This window comes from Eleutherodactylus coqui, chromosome 9, assembly GCF_035609145.1.
Source record: "Eleutherodactylus coqui strain aEleCoq1 chromosome 9, aEleCoq1.hap1, whole genome shotgun sequence".
Lineage (NCBI taxonomy): Eukaryota > Metazoa > Chordata > Amphibia > Anura > Eleutherodactylidae > Eleutherodactylus > Eleutherodactylus coqui.
Genome location: NC_089845.1, coordinates 68,336,854 through 68,361,122, shown reverse-complemented (window position 1 = coordinate 68,361,122; position 24,269 = coordinate 68,336,854). Strand labels below are relative to the sequence as shown.

The 24,269-nt window shown below is 44.0% G+C and overlaps 1 protein-coding gene across 1 annotated transcript in view; it reads right to left on the bottom strand.

The window, feature by feature from the left end:
• RTTN (rotatin) overlaps nucleotides 1-24,269 on the bottom strand; it is a 232,755-nt gene that overhangs the window by 178,194 nt on the left and 30,292 nt on the right. Inside the window, exons 7-12 of the mRNA XM_066579499.1 lie at nucleotides 17,380-17,494; nucleotides 16,673-16,823; nucleotides 6,508-6,685; nucleotides 3,756-3,937; nucleotides 1,647-1,762; nucleotides 1,037-1,207 (exon numbers count right to left, since the gene is read on the bottom strand). Coding sequence (XP_066435596.1) covers nucleotides 1,037-1,207; nucleotides 1,647-1,762; nucleotides 3,756-3,937; nucleotides 6,508-6,685; nucleotides 16,673-16,823; nucleotides 17,380-17,494 — 913 coding nt within the window. The remainder of the gene's footprint in view (nucleotides 1-1,036; nucleotides 1,208-1,646; nucleotides 1,763-3,755; nucleotides 3,938-6,507; nucleotides 6,686-16,672; nucleotides 16,824-17,379; nucleotides 17,495-24,269) is intronic.

The following is a 24,269-nucleotide window of genomic DNA, read 5'->3' as shown; positions in this document are numbered from 1 at the left end:
AGATCCAGAAGCCCATAGGGATGCATTAGCATCTGCAGGGCAAATAAATGCATGCGGGTGTGATTTTTTTTTTCCTGGCAAACGGGGCACGCGTGGGAAGAAATTGCAGCATGCTCCATTTTCCTATGGAATTCCCGTATGGACGGCTCCCACTGAAGTCAATGGAAGCCATCTGGACCCACGGCACACCGACAGCTGTTTCTGTGCTGCGCCGCGGATCCACGGGAGAGCAGAAGATTAAAAAGTGTGCATGGCGCATGCATGCGGCACGCTGTTGATGTGCCAAATACATCTGCCGTGCTGAAGAGAGAAGATCCGTCCGCAACAGAGGGGATACCCGCAGCGTTCGGACAGGTGAGTATGCCGTCATTTTTGGCCTCATGGCGCGCCCGTGGAGATGAGGCCTTAGGGTCTCCGGTTGGGAAGGTGACTCACTGGTTATCAGTAATACATTTATCTGTGGATGACTTTAGAGCGGGTACATTGACTACAGGCCTGTATAAGATTGAAATCCAGCCAAAACCGAGCTTCTGACAGACGTGATAGTGATAACTATAATATAGTCCATCAGTTTTGACCACCTCTTTATTCGAGCACACTTTACTCTGGACATTCTAATCTAATCTCTGTGGTTTGCTAAAACGTAGTTTTTGGGTGGAATTCCTCTTCAAAAATGACTATAACAATATCATAACCAACTTAATTCTGCTTCAGCAAACATTTCCTGGAATATACAATACACTCTGGACAGCAATAGGAAGAGAAATGAAACGAGTGTATTCTAAGTGCATATCATGTGCAATGGCGCTGCATTATCCCACAATGGTTAATAGAGAGATCAATAGTGTGTATAGATAAACGATTCCCGACTGTAAATTTCGGTCTAAGGATTTGTCGCACGAGGCCTTTGACTGCAAAGTGGCCCAGGAGTAAAGATTGCAGAGTATAACCTGGGGCATTAATATTAACCAAAACAATCTTGAGAAAGAAGCCTTTAAAAGGTTTCTGCTTTTCAGGATTATTCTTCATCTCTTACCTTTTCCATTGGGATAAGTGTTTGCAGTAGTCGCATTGTGAAGAGAGAGATGCTGATAAATGCCATTCTATGGTTCACAAGAGAAGAGTCAGGCTTCTCAGAACTATTGTTATTTTTATGATACAATATAGTCTCCCCAAGTGTATCAAGCGCGAAAAGCAGTTTACATCTCTGGAAAAGGAAAAAGAAACAAAAAACGCAAACTAAGTTCTTATTACATTATTGGAATAGCTTTAAATCATATAAGCAGTGTGCAATTTATAGCAAAAATAGAGAAAGGGAAAAAAAAAAGGAACCCTTTCCAAAAAATCATTTGTAATTAAGTTCAGCAGTGGTGTTGTCCATGCATAACCTTTAGGAGAGAAAGAAATATCAGAGAAATAAAAGGTTATTGACATTGTCTTATTGTTTGCCTTTTTTAGGTTGCCACAGCAACTCGGGCAGCTGGCTAGGACGATTATAGCGTGAAGAGCCAAAAAGTGCTTTGTAAGCAAGTTTTTATGGATGCAAACTTAATATTGGACGGACAGCTAATATCATTTAATTGCCCGACAAGGAGATATTTAGCAGATACATTCTTCTTTCCATAATCTCAATATTGCTCTCTCACCAGTTCTTGTCCTATGAGACTTTCATCCTCCCAGACATTTTCTGAAATGGCCTCGCCAAGCAAGACTAAGTTTTCAGTAAGCAGCTCAAGGATCAAGATTAAAAGCTTGCGCCTTTCTGCACACGGGGAAAGAGAAGGGAAAAAATATATACATTTTATTAAATGCAATGAATGAACTACAATACGAACAGTTCTGCACATCACTGTACATTGAGGTCAACAATTCCTGAGTAGACTAAGATGTGAATGGAGTTAGTGACCATTTTTTTCTTTGCACCATTCTTGACAGTATCAATACTTTTAATGCTTCCCATTCCTACGGTGGTGCTCAGCTTGTCCGCCTACGGCTTGATTGTCAATCAGCCCTGGAACAGGCATCAATATTGTCCTGTAGCATCTTATGTTTCCAGATTATGTATCCAATGGTAATGCAGTCTTAACCGTCTCGCTCCTTCACAGCCACCTGACGAGAGCCCTAAAGCTGTAGATTTAGCACTCAGCTGGACTCCATTCCAGGAACAGTCAGAGCGCTGTTCAAACAGCCTCAGCATTGTTGCAGATGTCCAGTTGATACTATACACAACCGTATTTGACTTTCCACCCTTAAAACATTGAAATGCAACCTAAAAACCCCACTATCCAGGAAAGCCTACAGCTTACAATAACCTCTGCTGCCACTACACTACCACATGGGCAGCTTCTACGCTCACCCACCCTGTAGGTTGTAAGGGGTCATCCATCTGTCTGTCACTCATTTAGTACATGTGTATTGCACTTGTTTTTTCATTGTATAAATGTACTTATATCTCCCTTTTCATACATACAATGTCCTGGAATTAATGACATTAAAAAAAAAAAAAAAAAAGAGTAAAATACAAATAATAGGATTCATTGCAAAATCAGTTTTCATCAGTTTTCCATTCTAAAGAATAAAGTAGACCCAGACCATAAACAGTGTAAATAAAGCTCTAAAAAGGTTAAAAAAGGGAGAAGATTTCGGTACAGATTGTTTTCACACATACAAGAGTAAATGATGTGGTTTATCGTGCTCCTTCCTAGGACACCACAGAAATGAAGTTGTACATTTCCTATGCAGGCGCTGCTGTGCGTAAAGGATATTATCTGGAGACAATGTAGTAAACCTTTGACTTTGTGGATGAAAGACACTAGAGATAAACTACCTCCATAATTTATTAATGCCACATTTTCACCACTCTGCTCAGCAAATATCAGCACAGCCCTCTAGCTTACCAAGAGAATTACACAACTAGATTAGTCTTCAGCCGCACATCTCCTGCATGCAACGACTGGATCTCAATTATGCTTGGAAATTCCTCTGTGTACCTTAAATCCTCTAATTCAGGTTTTATAGATGAACTGAAAACCCAGAATGCATCTGGCACTGCCATTTATTTACTAAATTGTAACCATGATATAGAATGGAGGTGTCAAACCCAAGATCCACATGTGACTTGCCATGCCATTTTGTGCCCGTCTGTCCTCATGTAGTCTTCATGTCAGAAAGAAGAGTAGGAGGGACGTACAGCTAAGGAGCAGGGCCAAGAAACTACGAAGGGCATATTGTGCAGCATCTCTGGGCCCCCATATATCAGTATAATTGGGATCCTTGACGCCCGTTTGGCTAGAAGGAGTACATGAGTCTAAGCATGCTGATCGCCAAGCTGCAGTTTGTGGAAGTTGTGAAATGCTTGACTATACATGTATGCATGGTATGCTCCTTGGGAGTGCCAAGTGAAAGACAAGCAGACCCCTATTCTACTGATAGGTGGGCGTCTTGGGAGTGGACCATGCACCTATCAGACAACTATGGCAGATACTTTTGATATGACGTAAAAGGTCTTAGAAGGCAATACCCCTTTAAAGAGTACATGCACTTTCAGTCTGCAGCGTTCATGCTCCATCAGCCATTCTCGTTGTATGTGGCTATCTTCAACTTCAAGGAGCCGCCGAAAATGGCCAACGGAGTATGAGCCCTGCAGACTGAAACTGCAAGTACTCTACACTTTATAATGGCCCTTGGGAGTGGATCAATATGACAATGTGGCGCTCCGGCTGGAAAAGGCTGTGTACCCCTGATGTAAAACTAACCTGATTTTAGCAGAGGTGCAGCATTTTCCAAAACAAGAACACAAAACTGAGGGAGACTGAGCTGCTGAAATTGGAGATCCAACGCATCTTCGTTTTCAAGTTCTGCAGGGTCTGAATAGCCTCTTTCCAACGGAGACCAATGTGATGTCCTGGAGTTTGCATGCACTTGAATACTGTTTCCACTTGAAAAGAGAAATGAATATCTTAGTTGTGCTGCGCCCCTCAATACCAGATATTACCGATCGGCTGTTTTCTTTAGTGCATATAATATACAACCAAAAGAAATTCGCTTCTGAACATAAAAAGTAGCAGCAAACATGCAGTGATAGTAAAAGCCTCACATTGCTCGTACTGTGGATGCTCACATACAGTCCTTTTGCGGAGCTTTTACCTGGAAACCACACATGCATGTGATGCAAACCTTTACTTAGTGCCAGTTCACACTCCTTTATTTCAGTCAGGCTCTTCCATTGTGGCAGCAGCTAAACAGAAGGCAACTTATTTTGCTTCCATTTTTCATTTCCGTTTTCTGTTTGCTTCCGCTTTCCATTGACAACAATGTTAAAAAAAAAACTGAAAAAAAAAACAACTTTGCAATCCATTTTGTTCTGCTTTTTCGATTAAAAAAAAAAAAAAAAAAAGGTACAGCTGTCGGTTGACGGCACTTATACTTCGATTTTAAAAGCAGAATGGCGACAGAGAATTGACAAAAAATTGAAATTGAAGGTCTTCAGTTTTTAATTTATGTCTATGGGCACAAAAACTCAAGTATTTTCTTTCTGCTTAGCTGCTCCTACAACAGAACAGCTAGATGGAAAATGCCAGTGTGAACTTAGCCTTACTGCTAATTCATTACCAGGAAGTTCTCAAACAAAACAGCAACCCCCACACAGCGTTTTTGTACAGCGTTTAGCGCGGTCTTTTCAGTGCTGCACTAAACTGTGTAAAACACTCCCATTCATTTCATTGGGGCTGTTCACACAAGCATTAAAACGCTGCGCTTTGACAGCGATGTATGTTCTATCTTTGGCCGTTTTTAGCTGTGTGTCACCCATTGAAATGAATGAAAAAGAAAAGAAAGAAATACTCACCTAGCTAGCGCCGTCGGGATCCCTGCTGCTGTTCTCCGGAGCTCCGGGCACTTGTCAAGCCAACAAAGCATCTATTGCAAGTGACGGGGATTAAAATCCCTGACTCCCAGCAAGAGATTGCTCCGACTGGCGGAGCCAGCGGTCCTGAACCAATCAGAGACAGCACTCGAAGCACTAATAACAGCCATTTAATGAACGGCTGTGATTGGTGCATCCAGCACTGGCTGTGATTGGCGGAGGCTGCTGACACTCAGTGGTCTCAGCCAATCAGAGCAAACTCTTGCTGGAGACGGGGTCTTTTAACGCCATCACTAGCAAAAGATCCTCTGCCAGCGATGGCAAGTGCCGGGAGCTCCGGAGAACAGCGGCAGGGACTCAGAGAGCGTCAGCTAGGTGAGTATTGATTTTTTTTCTTCAGCATCCTTGGCTGCGTTTTCAGCTGTGCTGAAAACACAGCCAAAATGTTGTAAGAAAGGCATGACAACGCTGCTGAAACCGCAGTAAATGCTGCGATGAAAAACGCTGCGTTTCTGCAAATGTCTGTGTGAGGAAGGCCTAAATGTTAGCAGCTAGTGCCTATGTTTTTGGGCTGTGTTCTACTGATGACTATGTTCTCATGGTCCAGCTACTAAGAATGGTCTACCTGGCTACTAAAAAGTCTACAGAAATTTGTCTAGTCCATGTGTAATGCTTCTCAACAATGCAACAGAATATAGATTTAACTTTTTTCTATAAATATTTTTTAGATTTCCTAGCCTAAAATACTCTCTTCAACAACAACTATACCTTTGCTAGCTTTCAACACACATACTGCAAGAACACTCCACTCCAAGCACCTTGATCAAAACAACAATTTTCTATTGTCCTCTGAAAACATCCTCATGGAGACATTCCACTATACCAAAACTTTAGCACTTTAGACCGTGTGAGTAGCACTTTTTATTTTTATGTTAGCAGTAGATTTCTATTCATTGAATCTCTTTTTATATATGTCATAATGGATCATGACCAAAAAAAAAGGTGCAGGTCCGAAGCTTTGATAACAAAGCATCCACAACAAAATCCAGATTGCTCTTCAGCTCTCATTTCAGATAAAATGGTTTTCCAACGCATTTTAATAGGCATTTTTATAACTTCCAATTGACAAGATATTGCTTCATGAGACGCTCTATGCTCTGCTGATCCAGCTGACGCGCCATGGTACTGTCAGCTACAACACTTTTGTTTCTATCCCAGCATTTTAAGACCATGAGTAGGCAGGTTTTTTTCCCTAAACAACAATGAACGGGCAGTGAGCTGACTATAACTCTTTTTTTTTTACATCATAGTACATTTAATTAAACAAAACACATCATAATGTGCATTATAAAAATGGATTAAGCAATGTGGTTAACACTTATGAAAAACAAGCCCTATTTTTCGATATCTATCATAGATGCAATATTGGGGGTTTGGTTACACCAGTCACAATGGCTGTTAAAAATGGAGCACATGGGGTGGTAAAAGGATGAAATGGCTCTATTCTTTCGTATCTGTCCAGTACCCCATCGGTTAAGGCCTGACTGGACCATTTTGGCAATTTTGGCACTATGAACAAATGTTTGAACATTTACCTTACAAGTAAATTAAATATTTCAGAAGAAGCAAATATAAAGGCTCACAGTCTAAGAGCCACTTGCCTGGAGGACGCAGCATCCCAATCCTGCCCATCTCCACTAAGCCGCTGGTTAGCGCGTCCCACCACAGTAGGCCGGAGATGTTCATTTTCAGGGGAAGCATTCTGTGAATTTTGAGTTGCTGGAGTGTGGTGTGACACTGAGGAATTCTGGGAAATAATATCTGGAAAATATTCACCGTAAAGAAAGATTTGAAGAGGATTTTCTTCACAACATATCTATGTGAAATCCACTCAGGGTTCATCAACAAATGAAAAAAAAACTAGTATTTATGCTTTATGAATATGAATTCTGATTAACTTTTTTTTTTTTTTTTTAGAAGAACAAGGAAATGAGGAAAATCTCCAATTAAAGTTAATGGTTTTACTGTGTTTACTTTTCATGTTTTATATTTGCATTTAGCCTACAATGTATCTACAATACAGGCGTTAGATTACAGGCTGAAATCTAAACATAATAGGAGGAAAGCAAAACAAGAAAAAAAACAACAAAGAATAGGGCTCACAAACAGGAAGGGCACAAAGCCTGACCGACATGTTGGGGAAATAAAAACTATTGAGGAACAAAATGCCTAGATCCATGGGGTTGAACTGCTAAGACTGATGACCCATCCTCAGAACAGGTCATCAATAGCTGATCAGTGGGGATCCATTGCGCAGGACCTACACAATCAGCTCATCACCAGGGCCGGTGTTCTAATGTATGGTGTTGCTTTGCTGCCAGAAGCACACGGGTCCATGCATTATGCAAATACCAGCTCCAGTGATTAGCAGCGAGCAGCAGCCACCCCCTATAGGCTACTGTTGACCTATCCAGAGGACAGGTGATCCTAGAAGTGGGACAACTCCTTTAAGGAGGTAGCAATTCATTAATGTATTCTGTAAATTAACTCTGGAGATACCACTGAAAGTTCTTATATCACAGACAGTGCCTTTAACATGTTGCTGCTGCAAAGGAAAGAACTCTCAGACCACAGCTCTCACTGGCAAACATACATTACATATAGCATTACATATTAATGTCTTTCCATGTTTTACATGAATGGCCTGCTTGTACCAGAGCAAGAACTGCATCTTGTTAGCAGCTCTCTGCTCTGGCTGATAAATAGTCCAAGCAGGGACAACCTAGATTAAATTTTAAAGCCCTCTTAATTCCAAGGCATTGTATATGAAAACACGGGTTTAAAGGGAAAAAAAGTCAAAAAAGAAAACTAGAAAAACATATATGAACAAAAAGTTTCAAACTGAGAAGATAAAGAGGGGGTGGGAATCATCCTATGAGGGCTTATCAAACTACTAAAGACCCATTATATGTATGTATGTATGTATGTATGTATGTATGTGTGTGTGTGGGTGCTTCTCATGCTCCGCCCCTGGTGACGACATCGCAGGCCCTACAACATATATAAAACACAGAGCCTGACCAACAGAAGAACACCACAGTTGGGTCTGTTGGAAGGGGAGGACAAAAATAACAAAATGAGGGGGGCGTGGCCAGCGACCAACATGGCAAGTCGCACTTGAGAGGTGCTCCCCAGGGGAAAAGCTAATCCTGCAGAATCCTGACCTTAGGGTGCCGTAATAGGACAAAAAAAGTCCTCTAAAACCTGCCGCAAGAGGCTGGGACGGAACCGGGACCAATTAGACCCGCCGAGCGTGCTGTGGAGCGGCGTGGACCGGCCCGGAGGTGAGACCGCGCCAACGCCCTGTCTGCTTCCCGCCGCTGCCGACGTCCAAAGGGGCAGCGCCGGAGACTTACCCCGCCGAGCACCGTTCTGAAAAACAGAGCTGCCCTCCTCCTCTCCCTCCGAAAAACAAGCCGACACTTGCGGAACTGAACCGTCGGCCCTGGCCGTCCGGGCGGCTGCCTGGAGCCCCCCTCCCCCCCCTCCCGCGGGGCGAACACACTTACCGTTCCGACTGGGCGCCGCAAGAGGACGAGCGATCCTTCGCTTTGCGGAGCAGCCGCCTCCGAATCTCCTCCCGGATTTGCCCCTCCTGCCGCCGCTGTGAGCGCCGCCGCCGGAGTGCCTGAGCCCGACCGCGGAGGAGACACAAGCGATCTCCTTCTCCTGCTGCAAATCCCCCTCCCCTCCTTCCCCGCGGGTCGAGCGCTCGCCGTCCCGGCTGGGCGCTGCAAGAAGACAGGCGCTGCTGTGTCTTGGGGAGCGGCTGCCTCCGAGCTTCCTCCCGTGCCCCCTCCCTGCCGCCGCGGAGAGTACCTCCGCTGAAAACCTAAGCCCGAACGCGGGGGGGGCGCGAGCGGCTTCCTTGCCTCCCGGTACGCACTGCTGGGGACTGAATGAACATTAACCCCTGCGCTCCTGAGCGGCCGGCGGCCCGGAGACCGGACACCTCCCGAGGGACTGGGGTCTCCAGCACCCGGCTGCGCCACCTACTTGCCACCTGAGACAACCCGGCTGTCACGGAATCCACGGAGGGCCGTGGGCTGACGGTTTGAACGACCTGACTGACCGGCTGGCGCCTTCTCCTCCGCTGCCGCGAGGACACAACGCACTGGGCCTGGTGGAACAGCCGTCCGGGCGGTCCCGGCGCCTGTTACTGGGCTTGATGATCCCTGGGGGCGCGCTGCTCCCGGCTGTTCGGCGAAACAGAGCCCCCTTGCTGCCGCGGAGAGACAGAATTCTCGATTCCCCTGCCGCGGTTCGTCTGCCGCGGAGCTGTCGAGAACCGCGACTCGTCTAACCGCCCGGCACTTTCACCACCGCAGTGAACGCAACTCACCACACCCGGCTGGACGCCGGGGGCAAGACGACCTGCCGACCGTGATCCGGCCCAGCGGAGCCGGCGACAAAATCGTAAGTGGGGACAAAGGTCGGGGGACAACACCTAGCAGCGGCACGCCGCCGAGCTAGACGCCAAGCGCCTGGAGAGGAGAAGCCCGGACGGGGAAACCCCATCCCCTCCGAACTAATTTGGACTTGAGCCAGCAAACCATAAAGTACCTCCTCACTCTGACTCTCCCCTCTGCGGCTCTGTTGAGACCCCCTAACCGCTACAGAGGAGGCCGCTAAGACCCGACGACTATCCGGCTGAGCTACCTGAACTGACCGGAGCCCAAAATAAAATAATATCTCCCTATATTGATAACTCATCTCACCAGTACGCTAAACTCCGGAAGACGATCGAGACTCTGTGACAGTAAGGCCCCCGGAGATAATAACAATCTAAACTCTCTATTAGAACCCTCACAAGCTACCGGATCGACTAACCAGCCCCATAAGCAAGTAATCTTCTTTAGAAATACTCACACGTTCACATCACCAAAGAAACCGCTTACGCTTTCAGTCAAACACGTTAAATAACTGCCCGTGAACATGAGCACGCGCGCAAAAAGCGGCCCTGCGGCAGAGAGACTGAAAGAATTTTCACGCACCGAAACTCCGGAACATACCCCCCGAGTGACACAACCCGCTCAAACAAAAGAAACCGAAGATGCATCTGGGCAGCCACCAGAACCAACAATGCGTCAACTCCTGGAGGCAATTAACACCTGCAAGTCCGCCCTTACAGATAAGATAGAAGAGGTCAAATCAGACGTAGTCCTCCTGAGACAAGATCTACAAAATATGCGCGGCAGGGTGAGGGAGATGGAGGACCGCATTTCGAATGTGGAGGACTCCCTGCGTCCAATCCCCGCAACAGTCAAGAAAGCCATGAGAACAGCGGAATATTGTCAAGCAAAAACCGATGATCTTGAAAATAGGGCGCGCCGCAATAATTTACGCATAATCGGCCTACCTGAGAAGACAGAAGGTTCACAACCAGAACTCTTTGCGGAAAATTGGCTAAAATCATTGTTGGGTGAAGACACCTTTTCTGCCCACTTTACCGTGGAGAGGGCTCATCGCGTCCCGGCGAAACCACCACAGCCGGGCGCACCCCCACGTCCGTTTCTAGCAAGAATTCTTAACTGCAGGGATCGTGACGCTGCCCTACGTCAAGCCAGAATAAAAGGCCCACTCAAGCACAACAACTCAGTGATATCTATCTTCCCTGACTTTTCTGCGGACTTGCAAAAACAAAGAGCTACCTTTATGGAGGTTAAAAAGAAATTTAGGGACAGAAATATCCCCTATTCAATGGCATACCCAGCCCGTCTGCGCATTGCCGCAGAGGGAAAAGTAATTTTTTTACACTCTCCTACTGAAGCTCTGGAGTGGCTCGAAATGCATCCGGCATCACCAAGAGGCGCCAATTCATAACATGTATAAATATGTATACTGAGTTGAAATGTGGCTGAGAAGCTTACTATTCCCCTGACCTACTGGTGGTGTGCCGGCCGTCCATGCCGCGGACCTGTAGCCCGGGACCTCCCGTGTCTCAACGTTACTTTAATTTAATAATCCAAGTCCACCAGACAAAGCCAGCCACCCATAGCCAACTGGGACCCTTTTCCCCCCCCAGTAAGATCAGCTACCTACAGATAGTTTGTAGCTTAAGGTTTTCATCGACTCCTGTCTTTAGATTTACCGGAACCCTAATTTAGGGTTCCTACGTTTATATTCAGACAGGATGCTAATAACCAATGGTTTAAACTGTTATGAGACAATTGTTGTTATATGTTTTGAACTGTCTATGCCAATGACCCCCACTGCTCTGTACTTGCAAAGCCCTTCCCCCCGTCCTCCCCCAATTATAGGGGCGCCGATTGAGACCTATATTTACACCGATACCAATGTCTTTAAAATATCTTAGCTGGAATGTACGTGGTCTCGGCACAGCCCTTAAGCGCAGGAAAGTCTTCTCCTTTATTAAACAAACAAACCCCCATATCATGTGTTTGCAGGAGACCCACCTCACCAGGGACAGAGCCGACACCCTTAAGAAGCCATGGGTACAGTGGGCGGCCCACTCCTTTCACACCCCCTCTTCCAGAGGCGTTACATTGCTTATACACAGATCCATAAGATGGAACCCTATTAATGTCCGTAAAGACCCGGAGGGTAGATCAATATTTGTGTATGCAGAAATAGATTCCAAACCATATGTCATCTTATGTATTTATAATCCACCACACAATAACCTCTCCCTCCTTCAGACGGCTGTGTCCTTCGCACACCAATACCCCTCAGTAGGAGTACTTTGTATGGGAGACTTTAATCTAGTAATGGACCCGACCAAAGACAAATTCTATGCCCTAGCTAACACAAATACAAGCACTAACTCCTCCCTCCGGCAGATAACCGAGAGCGTGGGTTGGGTCGACCTCTGGCGGCTACATCATCCCGACACCCTGGAATATACTTGCCACTCCCCCGGCCAGAACTCCCTCTCGAGAATTGACTATATATTCAGTTCCGCGGAAGTGGCGGTGTATCTTTCAGATGTAACACATTGTCCGCGGGGAATATCGGACCACAGTCCGATACTTCTAACACTGAAATTTCCCCAACTCAAAATTTTGCCTACCTGGAAACTACACCCGTTTTGGCTTAAATTGTTGGGCCCAGACGACCAAACTCCGTTCCATATATCCCTCTTCTTAGATATCCATAATAACAATACCCACCCGGCCCTGAGATGGGATACCCTTAAAGCATACCTTCGGGGGTTCCTTAAATCAGCCATTACATATATCAAACAAACGACAGCCCAGGCGGACAGAGAGATAGAAAGCAAGACACTCGAGGCAGAAAAGACCTATACTGATAACCCCACGGACTCTAACAAAGAAGCATGGCTCAGTTGTTCCCGCCTCTACAAACACCAAGTTCACGTTAAGGCCAAACGTAAATTATTCTTTGCGAAGCAATATTACTTCGAACTAGGCAACCAATCCAGCCATTTGTTAGCCAATCTGATTAAACACGAGAAACACCTAAACACAATCCTTAAGATAAAAGATCAAAATGGTGCGGAGCTGACTGACGCCCCAGCCATTACAAATCGTTTTAAAGAATACTATGCTAACCTATATAGCTCACCCACAAATTTTACAAAGGCAGATATCCTAGACTATCTGAGTGACCTAACCTTTCCAACATTGTCCGAAGAACAGGTGGAGTTCCTGGAGGCCCCAATCACCCTAGACGAAATACGGCAGACAATCCGAGACATGGCACCTAATAAAGCTCCAGGCCCGGACGGCCTCCCGATTGAAATGTACCGGAAATATGACGAACAACTGGCCCCGCTGCTACTAGAAACATTACAACAGGCCCAATTAGACCAATCCCTTCCGCCCTCGTTCTACGGAACATCTATTATAGTCATTTTGAAACCAGACAAAGACCCCACAGACTGTAGCTCATACCGACCCATATCCCTGGTAAATGTCGATTACAAAATCCTAACAAAACTCCTGGCCACAAGACTAAATCAAGTAATCCTATCTATTATACACCCTGACCAGACCGGCTTTATGCCAGGAAAGTCCACAACAATCAACATACGGAGAGTACAGACAGCAATTCAACTGGGCAAACAGTTTAACATGCCCTGGGCATTGGTCTCATTAGACATAATGAAGGCCTTCGATTCGCTGGAGTGGACTTTCCTCGAGGCCTGCCTGGTTCGCTTCGGGTTTGGCCCCCAATTCTTACAATGGGTTAAAACCATTTACAAATCGCCAAACGCCAATGTAATAGTAAACGGCATTCCATCCACCGAGTTCCGCCTCGCAAGAGGCACCCGTCAGGGCTGCCCGCTGTCCCCGGCACTATTTGCCATAGCCATTGAAGCCATGGCAATCCGGTTGAGAAGCACCCCTGAAGTAACTGGCATTAAATGGGCGGGCCTTGAAAGTAAAGTGGGCTTATATGCGGATGATACAATCCTATTTTTGTCAGACCCTATAACCTCCTTCTCCCACGCTATGACCCAAATTGACAAATTTTCCTACTTATCGGGTCTACATGTCAACTGGCCCAAGTCCACAATTCTATATACAAATCTCGACCCAATAATAGACCCTTGTGTCGCCAGATATAACCTAGCCGTGGTTTCCACTTTCAAATACTTAGGAATATATATGTCCCGAAATCCAAACAACGCCATAAAAGATAATATCGACCCACTGCTCGGGAATGTCAAAAATAAACTAGAGCGATGGGCCAAATTACCGCTTTCGGTAGCTGGCCGTATAAACCTGATAAAGATGGCGATTCAACCTAAATGCCTGTATATACTACAACATATGCCAATAGTTGTACCCAAACGCATCTTTCAAGCCCTCAATTCCTTCACTACATCTTTCATTTGGAACTCCACACGATCCAAGCTTAGTCTTTCGACCCTACAAAGACCGAAGGAGCGGGCTGGAATGGCGCTCCCAGACCTGCACGTATATTACCTAGCCGGACAGCTACGCAACGTCCGGAGCTGGTTCCTAGAGCGGGAAATGCCCATCGCTGACCAATACCTGGCAAAACAAGTAAAGGGTAACAACCTTTTAAATTTCCTGGAATTCCCAGAACATACCAACCCTCCCGATATACTGCCACTTCACAAACTAGCTTTAAAGGTGTGGAGGGAAGCTAAGGCCATCCAACAGTACAAAGGAGTAATGTGCGAACTTCCCTTATGGAACAACCCCGGCCTTAAAGCCCTCCAGTCAGTCCCAGACCCTCAATATTGGAGGTCTTTTGGAGTGGTGTCGGTGGGAGACGTATATACAGACGGGAGTCTCCTCACATTTAACCAATTGCGGGAAAAAACACAGTCCCCACAACTTCAGCTATTTAGATACTTTCAGTTGCGGCACGCCCTGAACTCCCAATTCCCACCTACCTCCACAAACATATCCAAATACCCCACAATTGGTATCCTCAGATCCCAGGGACCCAAGGGCCTAATCTCGGTGCTCTACACGCACCTCCTTTCAGCCAAAACCGACCATAACCCGCCCTCAGCCTACGATAGATGGAAGACAGCCATTCCGTCCTTAACGCCGGAGGACTGGACAGATATATCCGAATCCCATCTCTCAGTTTCCCCTGCAGTCAACAATAAACTGATCCAGCTATATATTATCCACCAAGCATACCTCACACCCAGCCGTCTATATAAAATGGGCAACTCTTCCTCAAACTCCTGCCATAGATGCCGCCAGCCAGAAGCTAATTTCTGGCATTTGATTTGGGACTGCCCCCTGGTAAATGGATTCTGGTCTGAGATTGTATCCTTCATAAACTCACTACTACCATCCCCTCTTAATATTGAGATGGACCCTAAGACGATCCTATTTGGCCTATTGGAGGAAGAGGAATGGCCATACCACACCCGCACCTTCCTACAGAAGACCTTATTCTTGGCGCGTAAAACAATAGCTACTTATTGGATGGCTGCGGGAATCCCTACGATCTCATGTTGGGTTCGGTCGGTGAACACAGTAATCTCCTACGAAAAAATTATTTACCAAAACAGAGGCTGCCCAAACAAATTTCAAAAAATATGGGATATCTGGCTGGATGCCAATTCCACTTTATCTGTAGAATGAACTCCCAGACTCATGTTCCCTCTTTCCACCCCCCCCCCCCATTCGCTCTCCTGTGCCCCCATTTACTAAGCAAATAGCAAACGCAGAGTTCCATCTCATAAAGAACTCATCCAATAGGCATAGACGGTTTGAGTTTAATTGTTTAAGTTTATCGCAACCCAAAAGAAAAAATGTACAAGGAAAATGTTATGTTATTACGTTCAAGCAAGTTACAACACAGCATGTACTATTTGTAATACCGAGTTTGTTTACCATATGATTTTATTATGTACTGTTCAAATTTTCCTTAATAAAGAAAATAAAGTTAAAAAAAATAACAAAATGAGAATACAACTAAGCTGTTATTATCTCAGACTCAACTCAGCGGTCCTGATACAAGACACCGACCTACAACCACCACAGACATCTAGTGGGCTGAAGGACCTGCGGTGACATCACTGCTGTGGGAGGAGCCATTCTGCAGTTTGGTAAAAGAGATCCGGTTGGATTAAGGACCTGCAGTGAAGTCACTGCTGTGGGAGGAGCCATTTTGCAATCTGGTAGAAAGTACTGTATACTGGATAGGCCGACAGCAGCCACCAGGACCTGTGATGACGTCACTATCATGTGATCTCCTGTGTGGGTGGAATTAGGGATCACATGACCAGGAGCTGATCACTGTATCCAGGAGTCTACTGAGCTGGTGATGTCTGGAAATCAGCATGGATGTACCACAGTTGTGTGTGTCTGAATCAGGATGCGTGTAGTAGAGCTGTGTGTGAGATGTGTGGGAATCATAATAGATGTACCATGTAGCATAGCTGGGCCACTAGGAACACTAGTACTATAACTTCCTAATACAGTGCCGCCTTGACATATGAGTTTAATCCGTTCCAAGATGGAGTTCTTCAGCCGAAAAACTGGTATATCGAAGAACTTTTCCCCATTGAAATGCCATTAATGCGTTTCAATGCATTTCAATGAGGAAACTACAAGTGGAAAAAAAAAATCAATACTCACCTACCGCCGTTGGTCCCCGATGATCTGCAGTGCTGCTGCCAACAGAGCATAGCTTTCTGGATGCAGGTCTTGAATCCGATGTTGGGTTAACCAATCACAGCCATTCAATGACATCTCGTGTCAGCATGGGGAAGGGAGCGACAGCCTGCAGCAAAGCCGCAGACCATCGCGAGGACGAAATGCCAGCGACAGGTGAGTATAGATGGCCCTGAGCCTAAGCTTGCAAGTTTTTTTTGACTTGCGAGCAGGCTCGTACCCCGAATTTTCGCTTGTAAATCAGAGCAAAAATTCGGGAGAGAGCCTGCTCGCAAGTCAAAAAACTCGCAAGCTGAGGTACTCGCATCCCGAGGTGCTACTGCAATTACTAATAGTATACAAGGAAGGTGAAGGGAGACAGTAATGTAAGGGTAGAAGCTGCTCATATTGTACTGTGGTGTTAGCAGAGCCACTGTAGGTTGCAGCCTCTGCAGGGTGCATAATCTCCAATATCAATAACAGAGCACAGGGGCATGGGTTGTATTGATGGAAAACACACTTCAATGCAAGGCTGAACAGCTTTTTTTTTTCAGAAAAGACATTTTGATGTTTGTATACAATTTATAACAAAAACAAATGACCAACCCTTTTGATTAATAAACCCAATTTCTAAATCACTGAAAAAAAAATATATGACTATTAGGTTATTATCTACCTTGTTTAGTACTCAAGAAGCCAGGATCTCTATGAAAGTTCATTCGGCTTCTCAGGAGTATACACAAGTGATGCAAACAGGAAGCAGACTGAAATGCCAAATGTTGCTGTCCATCTTTTTCAAATGCAAGGCTCAGCAAAGACAAAAGGCTCTAAAAGTAAGAGTACAATATTTAGTGGGAAGGAGTATAGCATTTTATCGTCTATCAAATAACTAAGAAAAACCTAAAATAAAAAAGAACATGTCTTGTGGTAATAAAATGAAAATTAGGTATACTACTAAGACAACACTTTCTATAACATAGTGATGCTAGAATACTCCAATAGATGAAATGAGTTGCAAACTATAGTGCGCTCCATCCGCGCTCACAGGTGAGCCATTGCCTCTTATCCTGGAGCGGACCAACGGAAGTGTAAAATAACAATGGGAAAGAGGCCGTGGTAAGAAGCAGGGGAAAGATTGGTCATTTGCTGAACCAGACAGCAAAGGGTTAGTTTGCAGTATGTTACCATAGAGATAAAGGTTTCCATAACAACTGTAGACACAAAAGAGTAGGCAACTTTTAATTGAGACCTATTACAAAGTTGCTTCATTTTTCATCTTGGATGCATTGGAGCAATACACTAATTGGCTGTGAAGGTCACGTGGGGATGGTAATTTTAATAAAAGCAGAACAATTAAAACCGTAAACGTTATGTTTGGCTAACCTTCACAATCTTTGGTCTCTGAAGAAAAATTTCAGATGGAAAATCTTCCATCACAACATCTTGTAGTAGATGACAACTTCGCCAGATTAAACCATGGTCTTTGCTTCTCAAGGAGCTAAAATTAGCAATATGTTAATGATGTGTAGTCAACTTCTCAGACTTTATAATTGTATTGCATTGTTTAAACAGTGTAAAAGTGGCATGCAGCAGTAATATAAGGCATAAAAACCCAAAACACGGATATAAAAACAAAAAAACACACCACTGAACCTTACAGAAATCAGAATGAGACAGGTCATCAGAATCAATCAATACGGCTGCCTCAAGCTTATGGCCTGGAACTTATTACAGAAGTGAAAAAAATGACTTGTAAGATAGCTGATGCAGTCTGAGATGGGTTGGGTGCTAGACACCTATTCCAAGAAATATAAGAACTTTTCACTCCGATATGCAGTTGTAGATGTTAACATATTATTAGACAATCTAAAATATATAAGGTTTCAGTCCATATTAGGTACTAAGGAAAAATATTTAGGTTTTCTGTAGGGTGCCATACAGATTACCAAGGTCCTTTTCTGTAGTGCCATACAGTTTTCTGTTTGATGGAAGGTACCAAGATGTGAATAACCAAAACTTCACATATTTTGGACATCTAATAATGCCTTCACAATAACAATTGCATATTGAACTGCATATTGTAAAGCAGAGTTGTTTCTTGTATGTAAAAAATTATTTAGATTTCCTTGAAAAATTGTCAGAAGAATAGAAACTGCAGTTTAAGGTTTACAAATATAAAATAACGTAATTGGGAAGAATGAATCCTCTGAGTATCATATCAGCTGTTCTGCGTTAGCCAGAACTGCAGAGAACGATGTAGGGGCTCTGATTTCTGACGGCTTCAACATAAGTCCACAATGCGGTCAGCAGCATGGAAAGCAAGTAAGATGCTTGGCTACATAGCTAGAGGTATGACCAGTAGAAAGAGGGAGATTGTGATCCCGCTGTAAGAGTCCAGACGAGACCACATCTGTTAATACTGAGTTCAGCTCAGGTGACATCACCTACAGAAAAGACATTGGTAAAATAGAAGGAGTGCCAAACTGATAGAGGTGTTGAAAGACAACTAACTTTTCAGACAGTTTATGATCATCTTATAGGCTGTGCGGTCTCTTCAATCTTGTAATATACTTTCATAAAAAGAAATGGTTTAACATTGTAAATAAAAGGATTAATTGCAGCCCCTCTGCAATCCACTGCCTATATGGCGTTCAGCTTCTCTGGTAAATAGGATGTAACAATGTGTTCTTAGCTGTGAGGGCAGGGCTATCTTCACAGGCTCAGCTCTCCTGCACTCATACTGCTCTCAGATCTGCAGCCAGTGTGTACATAATATCTCCTAATGTTATATTTACTCAACCCGATATGTGTAGTCATCTTTATGTTTGTAGGCATTGTATGTTTCTCGAGCTTATTGTGGGCAAAGCAGCATAATTCTTATTGGATTGATTTTTAGCAGCTGCGTAACTAGGTCATGTGTGTTTGTATGGTGACTGCAAACAGAGATATTTATATATCATATATAAGCAGCAACGATCAAATCAGAGAGCAGGTATAGTGCATTGGTAGTCTAACACTAGCAATGCACTTTAGGGATTAGGTAGCTTGATGTTTGCCTCAGCCACCTTGGACAGCCAAAAATGGGACCCAAAATTAGCAGATTGGAAGGATGGCAGAGAACGAGTGTAGTACCCCATGACCACTCCAGTCCCAAGACAAAATTCTGTCCAGAAACTGCAGGGTCGCTTTAAGGAACTACATATGTACAGCTTGGAGGATGCAGCGATATAAGTATTCAGACCCTGTACTTAGTTGAAGCACCTTTGGCAGCGATTACAGCCTCTGGTTGTATTTGGGTATGTTGTCACAAAGTTTGCACACTTTTATTTGGGGATTTGCTGCCAGACTTCTCTGCAGATCATCTCAAGCTCTGTCAGCCCTCCATTCAGCTTTCCACCAACCCTGACCAATCTCCCTGTACCAGACGCTGAAAAACAGACCCACAACAACAACCATGCTTCACTGTAGGGATGGTATTGGGCAGGTGATGAGCAGCGCCTGGTTTCCTCCAGTCAGAACACTTAGAATTGAGGCCAAAGTTCAATCTTCGTTTCATCAGACCAGAAAATCTTGTTTCTCACTGTCTGAGAGTCCTTTAGGTGTGTTTTAGCAAACTCTAGGAGGGCTTTCATGTGTCTTACTGAGGAGAGGCTTTTTTCTGTCCACTCTGACATAAAGCCCAGATTGGTAAAGTGGTGCAGTGATGGTTGAGTATCTGGAGGTTTCACCCATCTGCACACAGGATCTTTAGAGCTCAGCCAGAGTGACCATGAGGTTCTTGGTCACATCTCTTAACAAGGCCCTTGTTCCCAGACTACTTAGTTTGGTTTGTTGGCCAGCTCTAGGAAGAGTCATGGTTGTTTCAAACTTCTTCCATTTAAGAATTATGATGGTCACTGCACTCTTGGGAGCTTTCAGTGAAATAAACATTTTTGTAGCTTTCGCCAGATCTGTGCCCTCACACAATCCTATCTGAGCTCTACAGGCAGTTGTTTCCTCCTCATGGCTTGATTTTGACTCCAATATCACTGTGAGCTGTAAGACCTTACATAGACAGGGGTGTGTCTTTTAAAATTATGTCCAATTAACTGAATTCACCACAGGTGACTCCAATCAAGGTGTAGAAACATCTCAAAAGATGAAAAAGAAACAAGAGGCCCCCAGAGCTAAATTTCACGTGTCAAACCAAAAGGTCTGAATACGTATGTAAATGCAAAATGTTAGTTTTGTATATAAAAAAAAATTACAAAGATTGCTAACATTCCATTTTCACTTGGTCATTATGGGGTATTGGCTGCAGAATTATGGGGAAAGCTTTAACTTTTTGTTTTTTTTAAATTTACACAAGGCCACAACCTAAGAAAATGAAAAAAAAATAGTGAAAGGGTCTGAAGTAGAGATGAGCGAACGTGCTCGGCCACGCCCCTTTTTCACCCGAATACCGCGATTTTCGAGTACTTCCGTACTCGGGCGAAAAAATTCGGGGGTCGCCGTGGCGGCGCGGGGGGTTGCAGCGGGGAGTGGGGGGGAGAGGGAGAGAGAGAGGGCTCCCCCCTGTTCCCCGCTGCTACCCCCCACGCCGCCACGCCTCTCCCCGCCCCCCGGCGCACCCGAGTACTTTTCACCCGAGTAGTGAAGTACTCGAAAATTGCGGTGCTCGATTGCGAAATCGCCCTTACCGAGTACGTTCGCTCATCTCTAGTCTGAAGGCTTTCTGAATGCATTGTATATACAGTATAGAACATTTATTAATTTTACAGATATACTTTAAGAGCAAGATAAACTCAAAGAACCTACAAGGTGGTCATAAAAACAGAGCAGCTAGATACCCAGTGACATCAATAGAAATAACTTAACGCTTAGCTTCACGTTCTACCTATTTTTTCTAAACACACTGCATGAGATTTATCAAAACTAGTGGTAAGAAAAAGTGGTGTAGTTGCTCATAGCAACCAGTTTTCAGCTGCTCCTTGGCAACTGCATCACTTTTCCTCAGCACTAGTTCTGCTAAATCTTCTCTCTTGAGTTATTGGCTTACAAAATACAAAGTAACTAATGGAAGAATGCCAAAAATGTGCAATCAGGGTTTATTTGCGTCCCCTAGATTTCTCAAATTAGAAAGACATAAGTAACAATTGCCTATGAAATCCATTGAGCCAGAGGACTGCAGAGTCACGGTCTTGTTCTAGTGATTCCTTCAGTGTTTCACAAAGCACTGTACAAAGAGTAATAGCTAAAATTACAGTCATTTGATTTGGTCTACATTCTTACAAACCCTCCAAATTGCCGTCATTTTCACAGCATGTGCTAGGATACTTAATACTTATCTGGAAATGGAGACATATTTCATTACCTCTCAAAAATGCTTACAGTATTTAAAAGAAAAAATAAAATAAAATACCGTTTTTTTTTGTCACATACAAAAAAAATGCAAAGCTAAATTTGGTCACACATTTTCGGAAACTCACTACTTTGTTGATGGAGTTTTTTTTTTTAACCTGTTTAATTCTACTCCGAAAGTAATTCATGTATTGTCGCCTTTCAACATGGAAATGGATTTTGAAATGCAAATGACAGATCAAGTGGCTGAGCAATTAAAAAGCTCTTACAATTGTGTTTGTACTTTAGGAGAGGTTGTATCAAGCAGACATATGTTTTTGTTTTTTTTCAGGCAGAACAAACCTCTTTGCCTAATGGAAATGAGCGCGGTACTGATCCGTTTATTGGAATCAGTTACTAAATAAATCCAACTCTAAAAAACAAAACAGGCAAAACGAAAGCCTAAAAGGTAGGTTACATAAAACATATGTGTAGTACTCTGGTCAGAAGCACGAGGCGACTAACAAATCTGCAATTTAGACACTATAGAGCTACAAAAGATTTCAATCAACTCAGCAGATTGTGATGCCATGAGTGACTTAAGGAAAAGAGAAATTAAACTGCACTTCAAACCTCCAATGACTTTGCTTTTTTATATGATGCAGCCTGAAATGTCACCACATAGCAAGGCTAAACAAAAAGCAGGTCTGGGAATAAAGGTTTATGAACAGCGCTAAATTCTCAGCGGACTGGAACAAAGCTTCTACATTCCGAGTATTTATGCCTTGTATCACTTGCCTGATAACTACATATCTTTTGCCCATTTGTTTGGCTCAGGGGACTTGAGAAATATATGCATGTGTACCGCACCAATTGTGAAATCTCTTAGCTGTTCTTGTGTCTGCAGTTTATCTGCCACGGCAATAAATCTACAACACAGACCTTATCTCGGAAATAATGAGGAGAGGTTGTAAATGGAGAAAGCAATAAAATTATGCAGTATCTTCTGATAGGAGGAAACCACAAGTCTCACCGATACTTTGGACATTGCAGAACGTCACCCGTATTCAACATAAGACACTCCACGTGAGCTGGGCTACAAGTAGTTATCGACAGATGTAGATCTCTTCTCTAAGGGTGCATTTAGACGGAACGATTATCGATAATAAGGAAATCGTTCAAATGAGCGAAAGCGAATAGTCATTCAGTTTAAATGCGAATCAGAACTGTTGGCTTCTCATTCATTTTACGCAGGCATAAAAATCATCGTTGGCTCGTTTATTTGTCACTCCGTTTAAAAGACAATTGTTCAGTCTTTCACATTCATTATATGAAAGACTGAACAATACTGAAAGATTCCCGTTGAATGAGTCAACAATGAATCTGCCTGTCTAAACAGGCTGCACTAGAGCGAACGAGCTAGTGGTGACGTCATCCGCTTGTTTACTCATGCAAAGGAGAATAAGCTTGTCAAAAGGGAGCCACAACCTAAATGTTATGTAAGCAAATGACCGCTCTACATACCAGCTTGTTGGACACATGGAATAGCCAACTGCATTACATAATGGGTGCTTGAGGAGCAGTACAGGACATGGCAGGACACAAATGGCAAGGTGGTCCATGGAGTTTTTTGCATTTGGATTTTAAAGTTAATGCACATGACAAGGATATTTTCTCGTTCCTTTTACAGTCTACACAAGTTTCTAATCATGAAAAAAAAACAAAACAGGCGATCGTGGTCATTTTTGCATAGGTCATAGGTCTATTTGTTAGGGGTAAAATGTTGATGGGTCAAGCTTTGGTTATCATACACAGCCTTTTGCAAGAAGAGATGTCCAATGATGGTGGTCTGGTTAACATTTTCAATATTAGACACCGACACAATTATAAATATGGCTGCTGTGTGTTCCATCTGCCGGGCAGTGAGGCTGCAGTGTAGACTGGCTATGAAGTTGAAGCGAAATAGAACCCTCTCCCCCACAATATTGGCTGTAGCACGCTAGCTGAACCTGCAGTTCAGTTCAAAGGGGTGAGTGTTGTAGTACTGCCGGGGTTAATCCACCGAGCAGCCCTCTACACTCGCTTGTCTCCTCTCTGGGGTAGCAGAGTGCTCTTGCTGACAGGCTACCTGGCTCTGATATAGGGAAGCACAGACTGTGTTTAACTTTATCAGAAAGTACTGTTTGAACCAGTTGCAGTCTGGTTGCTGAGTAGGACTGCCCAACCCCCGCTGATTGGTGGACTCTGTAAATATCCTGCTCTTTGCATATGTTGCTTCAGTGATATGGTTTTCAGCCCACAGTGCGAGACACTTAGTGCTGTACCTATTAAAAACAGTAAATCAGTTTTTATCATTTTTCGCAATCTGTATAACGGACATTATTGACTCATATTTGTGGACCACAAGAGTAATTTGCTGAAGATAAGGGAACACTACTAATCCACAAAAAAATCTTGTTATTCCCAGCCTATAATGGGCCGAAAGCGAACTGAATCTCCAGCTCCTAGGAAACTTACATTTTTTCCCCCCTTCTGCCCCTCATGGCATCAGTAGAGCTGCAGATTCTTATAACCTGAGCAAAAGAGCAGTAACTTCTCAGTGTCGAAGTTCTCCATCACGACGTTCCTCCACCGTCTCTTCCTCATCTAAGGCAGCAGAACAAAGCCCTGCTTCTAGATAGGTCACTAAAAGAGGTATTCTGGGCTCCCTACAGGCCTCCACCAACTCTAAAGGCCTTTCCTTTTAGTAAGGAACTCATTCTACCACTGCATATCTAAAACATGGAGAACCTCTCCTCTAATTTACAATCGCATCCAGGTACAGATACATCTTTTAATCAATAATACGCTGAAGGAGCTGCTTTTGTCTCTTCAGAAGGACATTCCTCAAGATATGCAATAAATTTCTAATCAACTTCAATCCAATATTGACCCCCTTACACACATACAGCCCA